The following is a 7372-nucleotide window of genomic DNA, read 5'->3' as shown; positions in this document are numbered from 1 at the left end:
CAGGAGCTAGAGGATTTCCCATGGCCAGCCCTGAAATTTGGTTAAAGAACTGACCCTGGAAGGTAAGGTAACCAGATTTACAACAGAGTTGAAGGGATTCAAGGTAGGAGAAAAGGTTAAGTGAAGTGTGGGGTGCAATGGATGTCCAATTGGCTTCGACAATCAGAAGGGCTTTGTCATTAGGAATGTTGGTGAATAAACTTTCTACATCAAAAGAAACCAGAAAATAAAATGGTCAGGAATAGTGAAGGATAATAAAAGATCACGGAGGTGAAAGGAATTATGAATATCATATGAATTATGGTGACTGAAGGTTTTTGCAAAGAGGGAAGTAAGAATTTGCTGAGTTTAACAGAGGGAGAATTGGTATTGGAAGCGATCGGACGGAGTGGGGGTAAGAATTTATTTATTCATGTTAACTCTTTACTTTTCACAAAATTTACCTTAAACAAGCTCGGTACTTCTACAACCACAGGAAGATTAAACGATATTTAAGTAAGATACTGTAATGTTTATGTGCAAGATGCCACATCGACCTCGATGTTTCAGGAAAACATCGATTTTTTGAAGCCGATGGTTTTTTTTAAATCGACGTTTTACTCCCGATGTTTTACATTTGTCTCAATTTTTAATTTTTTATGCAAAAGTAACTTAATAAAAAAAAATATTAACTGTATAAACAGATTCCTATCATCAATGTGATAGAATGAGGAAGTACTTCCAATCTTACCGCTAACAACGGGTTAAAGATAAATTAAAAGTCTGTACTAACAACAACAGGAATTGTACGGAGCATGAGTAGTAGAGGGTTTGGGAGGGAAAAACACGTACTACGCATGCTCCTAACAGTTTCGGACAGTCAGAAGTGGTTGTTAGTACTAGGGATGCGACATCGACAACAAAAAAAAATCGATGATTTAAAATATGAATGCCCAATGTTAAAATATCGTTGCTTACAAAACATTGCCAAAAATACATCGATGTTTTTAAATATCCATTTCAGTAACATGAGGTTTGTTCCAACAACATGCAGTATACAGTTTGGGAGGGGAAAACATGTATTATCCATGCTCATTACAGTTCTGTACAGTCAGAAGTAGTTGTAACAGACCTTAAAAATGGCAACCCACAACCAATGAACCAATCAGAGCGCTTCAAACGTTGTCATTCCAGAACCTCCATAAGGGTTTAAATTTAAAAACAGTTTAAACGAGTGCGGCTATTTTAGTATAGTCATTTTATTGATTGTGCGTTTGTTTTGTTTTCAGTTATTTAGATCCCTTCCAAAAGTACTGTTTGGAAATATTTTTCAAAAACAAGTTACAAATTGGCAGAATGCCGTTTTTGCCCTAAGTCACTCCAAACTACAGGAAATACATCGAATTTGATAGGCCATATAAAGGCAAAATATAGTGATGTTTACAAGGAGTATTTTCAGACAATGAAGCCCAAGGCCAAAAGTAAACCACCCAATCCTCTCCGTGCCTCCAAGGCCTCCGTGATTCCTAGTACTTCGGCGATTGAAAGAGAACATTTTTTTAAAAATAGGCGAATCTCAGTCTATTTTTATCATTAAAGATGAGATATTTAAACATCTCCTAAAAGTAACTGTGCCATTATACACTGTTCCATCAAGTAGAACAATTAATTCAAAGGTAGATCTGAAGTACGTAACAATTTAATTTATGTTAAAAAAGCGGCTTAGAAATGTCAAAAATGTTACGGAGTTCCGGAGCACATCTCATTAGATTCAGGAAGAGAATTTGACAATGCCGGAATTCGAACAGAAATGAAGTACCTTGACGTAATATGGCATCTCAACACACCAGGACACCCCAAAAGTAGGTATATAATTAGAAAAGTAAAATAAAATTAAAAGTAGGAGGCATAGAGCGGCTTCACGGCACGTTGAGTGACAATCTTCGACTATATCAGGTTGACCAGGGGCTGGAACCGGACATGGCAATGCCTAAAAGGCTATTGCGGCATACAATGATTCCATACATACAGTTACGGGGGTTTCACCGTTTGAGATCCTCTTAGGGCTTCGAGGACACCAGCGGGACTATAAGAGCACGGCAGCAGATGGAGAGGAAATACACAACAACCATGTGGCTCGAAGTAAGTTATGGGAAAAGGCCCGGGAAAGAATGGAAAAGGAAAAATCCAGGAGGGTAACTCGGGAGAATTTAAAGGTCACAGATAGGATGGGAGCAATCAAAATCAGGACGATTGTATATATTAAGTTGGGGTCTAACAGGGATACGAGGGTTCATTCAGGGTGGTAATTACAAGGGAACACAATATTGTAACAATAGATAGTATTAGAGAACCCAAAAAGAGGAGAACTGTCCATATTGAAAAGAATATTTATCTGGATCAGTTAATATCATTCATGGATAGAGGAGCAAAGGAGGTCCAGAGGAGATAAGCACTTGGCTGGAATAAGTTTTGGTTTAAGGCATTAGTTAAGTTAAGTTTTCCTCTCATGAATAGGCATATCATGAAGGGAAAAACAAGTAATGACCTTAAAAGGCAAGTCTTCGATAGTTGCATTAGCCCAGTGGTAACTTATGGATGCCAAACGTGGTCACTGACTAGAGCTCAGGAGAGGAAATTACAGGCGTGGCAAAATAATATTGGAAGAAGCATTGTGAATGTGAGGAAAAGGGATAAAATATGCTTGGATCCAGAAAGAAACAGGACTCACTGACACACTGAAGATGACAAGATTGAGCAAATGGAAGTGGGCAGAGCATCTCTTTCGGTGGGAAGATGACAGATGGTCAAAAATTTCCACAGAATTGACTCCATACGGCCTTTAAAGTAGAAGAGGACATCAAAAGAAAAGATGGAGCGATATGATAAAGAGGTTGGCAGGACACCTCTGGTGGGGAGCTGAATAGGGATGTCTGGAAGGAGAAACGGAAAGAACTCGCCACCCAATAAGAACTGAACTGGTCACCCCGGGAAGTGCTCACTATTACTCACGAAAGTGAAGGTCTATGTAGGAAAGGATGCACAAAGATGGAAAGAAAATTTATAGAAGTTAATGTTTTGTCAATTCTTATATATATATATTTCTTTTTTTTTTTCTATCTTCTTAAATTTTTATATTGTATTTTGTATGATTTTAACTTATTGCATAAATAAAAGGCTATTTCATTTCAGTTTCCTATTCACACCTATATTTATACTTCCTTAACTTAAGTTTCTATTTTTTATAAAATATATATATATATATTGCATATATTCTTACTTTCTTTGAATATGTATTCTAATTTTTTGTCACTTCCTACAATGTTTGTATCTTGTTTTCATTTAGCCCTGTAAAGTGGGGTGAAACGTTAATTAACATTTAATAGTTTTTTCCTACTACCTTTATTGTATTTATTTTGTACTTTAACTATACTATCTTTCCACAATCTACTTCATACGGTCAACTATGTTCTTCCAATAGCTTTTCTACGATTTAATACCTTTATTGACCACCACCCTGAATATCTTCCTACTATAAACAAAATAATATTAAAATATTTATTTATTTGACCGTTTTTTTTCTATTAATAATTATAAATTAAATTAATTGGTTGTATGCAATTGTAGAAATACATATTAAAAAAATAAAATAAATTTCAGAAGCTGAAGAGGAGCAACAGTATCCCCCAAATGTCCAAGGAAAAAACAAATGAATAAAGAACTATTGAATTTTGATTAATGACCTTAAGACTAGATAAGAGGTTTTCTAAATTTTAAAATAGGAAGATTAGATAGCAAAAAAATTATTATTATTATTATATAATAATAACTTTTCCCCATAATATATAATTATATACCTACAGAGAGTGCTATAACAACTCTCAAGGAGAAATAACACATCAATATAGAAATAGATGCTTTATTAAAAAAGAATATCGTACATAAATAATAAGTCAGAAAAAACTAAATTATTACAAAATTTTGTTTATTAATATGTATTTTACTTATCGGTATTATTGTTGCTCAAAAGTTTCAGTTATTTTAAGTCTCTTTCAGGGCTTTTGCTCATATTTTAGTTCAATGGATGCAACTTCCAACAATCGTATTGACTTAATAGAAGAATTATGCCCCTCTGTTCAATCCAATAAGTCATAGATAGCGGAAAGCGTTTTGTTGGTGGCTTTGTAGATCCAATCTCTTCTTTACTGTCTTTCCCTTTAGTAAATCAAACAAGGAAATTACTTAGTTTCAAATAGCAGTGTATATTCAGGGAAGCCCTTGTCTTGAAAATGTTTTACAGTTTAATAACTATGTCTTAGTAGAAGCGGCTGATAATTTAAATTCAATTTCATAGGATCTTTCCTGCTGCAAATGATCACTAAATAAAAATCGCCAAAACTCAAAAGAGAAGTTGTATTTTCATGGTGAAAAATAAACATTTTGAAAAAAAAGTTCAAAATTACAAGCACATCAACAATTTACTTGATTCCTTGAATTTCTGATTGTTTCACACTACTAAGGCTTTTCAATTATATGAGTTATTAAGGATTTATTTCAATTATTTTATACTCATAATGAGTTTTATCTGGTGTCTCACCTGTATGACAGTAAATTGCATACCTTTTTGTTATTATTGTATTGTATTATAGTCACAACAAGGACATTAATAAGATTTATCATTCGTGTGACGAGCCAATATATGACTTTTCAAAGCACCAAGTCGTACTGCTTTATAGTCGCAATGTGAACACTGATAAGGTTTAATACTTGTATGACGGGCCATTATATGATTTTTTAAAGTACTAGCTAATGATGTTTCAAATTCACAATAAGAGCATTTATGAGGCCTCTCATCAGTATGACGGGCCATTATATGCCGTTTTAAATGACTGATTTTTGTAGATTTAAAATCACAGTGAGGACACTTATGAGGCTTCTCACCTGTATGAAATGACATTATATGTTGTTTCACATTATCAATCTGTGTAGCTTTAAATTCACAAAAAGGACATTTATGAGGCTTATCATCTGTGTGAATGGATATTATATGCCTTTTTAGATGACTTTTAGTAACTGTATTAAAGTCACAATGAGGACACTTATGAGGCTTCTCACCTGTATGACGAAACATTATATGTGTTTTCAAATGAGTAATTTGTTTTGCTTTATAATCACAAAAAGAACATCTATAAGGCTTCTCAGCTCTGTGAAGATCCTTTATATGCCTTTTAAACTCTCTTTTAGATACTGTATTAAAATCACAATAATGACATTGATGAGGCTTCTCGCCTGTATGTTGGAGCATTTTATGTTTTTTCAAATTATCAATTTCTGTTGTTTTATATTCACAACTAGGACATGTATGAGGCTTCTCACCAGGATGACGGCACTTCAGATGTGTTTTCAATTGATCAATTCGTGCTGCTTTATAGTGACAGTGAGGACATCGATGAGGTTTAAGATTTGTGTGACGGGCCATTACATGTCGATTTAAATGACTCACTTTTGCTGTTTCATATTCACAATGAGAACATTTATGAGGTCTCTCACATGTATGAAGGGCCATTACATGTTGCTTGATATCATTTTTTTTTACTGCTTTATAGTCACAATACGGGCACTGATTAAACTTCTTAGCTGTATGAGAGGCCTTTATGTGACGTTTTAATGCAGTATATATTGTTGTTTCATATTCACAATAAGGACATTTAAGAGAGTTCCAAGCTGTATTAGACACTACACATTCCTTCAAATCGATATTAATTATTGGTTCCAAAACATTTGGTTTGATCTCCTTGGTCTGGCATAAGGAATCTGTGGCCCCTGAAAACAATAAATATTTCTATATTAAAAACAAACATTAAGAAAAAGAAAAGGATAGTGGAGTTTAACAACAGTTTTATAGACAATATTGAAATCCTTGGCAAGGTTAAAACACAATTTTTACCAGAAAACGAGGGAAAAACCTCAAAATGAGGTTACTAATTTAATAATATTTTTAATAAGAAACATTTTAAGTAAGGAAGATATTCCCAACATCCCAAAGAAATCTAAAATTTTTTTACCTATAAAAGCAAATTTAGAATTAAAACTAAAAAAATTAGAAAATATGAATATTACAAAACATTGCAATGAATAAGTCATATTGAATGAGAAAATAATGAAACAAATGACAAAAATAGAACTATATATAACTTCATAATAAATTTGTTTATTAACCCAAAATTTCTAACATTTAAACTAACAAAAGCAAGAATGGTGCACCAAGTACAGTTATGTAACAAATATCAAACAGGACTGGCTAGGTAATCATTTCCAACCACAAATTTGGATCTACGGCACCAAATTTGTGGTTACATTAAGTGGATATTCCAAAATAATAGCTAGGATCATGCTTTAAATCCTAATGTATTATATTTTGGTAGTGATAAAATTATGCCAGTAAAACACACTCTATATTGTTAGTAAAACTGATTTCACTCATTAGAACAGCTATCACAATATTCAATTATTTTATAAATGTTTAGTTTTCATCAAATGATTTTACTTTCGAATTGGCGTGTTATTACACAATACACTACGAGTATACAGCAAAACACTGAAACACAATGAACTATACAAAAATATTAATAGTCTAGTAAAAAGAGCTTCAAATTTGCTATTATACCAAGAAGTAAGTGTAAAACCGATTTCTGTCAATAGATTCTTATTTAAAAATGTTAATTCTTAATCTCTAATCCTAAACAAACCCTGATAAACCCCTGAGGTGTCTGAAAAGAAGATGAACAAAGGATATTCTAAGTTAAAGCAATTATTGAAGTACCACCTTCAATAATTGTTTGGTTATTCAATAATAATCTTGGTTCCTTCCCAAGATTATTATGTGTTCTGCAACATTTATCACATTTACTTATAGTATTTTTACATCCCATTCCTAGCAGATTTGGCCTAAAATAGATATACTTCCTTTTATTCCAGAATCCTTCCCCACCTAAACCCGTTAATTCTTAATCTCTCATCCTTAACAATCCCTGATAAAGCTCTGAGGTGACTGAAAAGAAGATGAACACAGGATCTTCTAAGTTAAAGCAATTATTGAAGTACCACCATTGGGTGGTTCCTTCCCAAGATTATTATATGTTCTGCAACATTTATCACATTTACTTATAGTATTTTTTTTTTTTTTATACAGTTGTAAATTTCAACAAATAAAAAAAAAACACAAAAAATTATGGTTCTTGAATTTTTAAAAGTTTATTTAAATAAGCAGCCTCAAAACCATGGAAACTAGTAATAGAATTATTTTTACACGATATATAAATACTCAGTTGTTATCATTGTTTATTTATTATTCTTACTTTTCTTTGTAATTTTTTTTTTTTTTTTTTATATA

At 32.6% G+C, this 7372-nt stretch overlaps 1 protein-coding gene across 1 annotated transcript in view; it reads right to left on the bottom strand.

Moving 5' to 3' along the window:
* The window catches only part of LOC106688521 (zinc finger protein 493), a 43526-nt gene that overhangs the window by 20188 nt on the left and 15966 nt on the right, over positions 1-7372 (bottom strand). Inside the window, exon 6 of the mRNA XM_024361792.2 lies at positions 4646-5802. Within this exon, the coding sequence (XP_024217560.2) occupies positions 4646-5802 (1157 nt within the window). The remainder of the gene's footprint in view (positions 1-4645; positions 5803-7372) is intronic.

This window comes from Halyomorpha halys, unplaced genomic scaffold (genome assembly GCF_000696795.3).
Source record: "Halyomorpha halys isolate HHAL.00 unplaced genomic scaffold, Hhal_1.1 Scaffold1147.1, whole genome shotgun sequence".
Lineage (NCBI taxonomy): Eukaryota > Metazoa > Arthropoda > Insecta > Hemiptera > Pentatomidae > Halyomorpha > Halyomorpha halys.
Note: the sequence above shows the minus strand (reverse complement) of the source record. Positions and strands in the feature narration are given on the sequence as shown.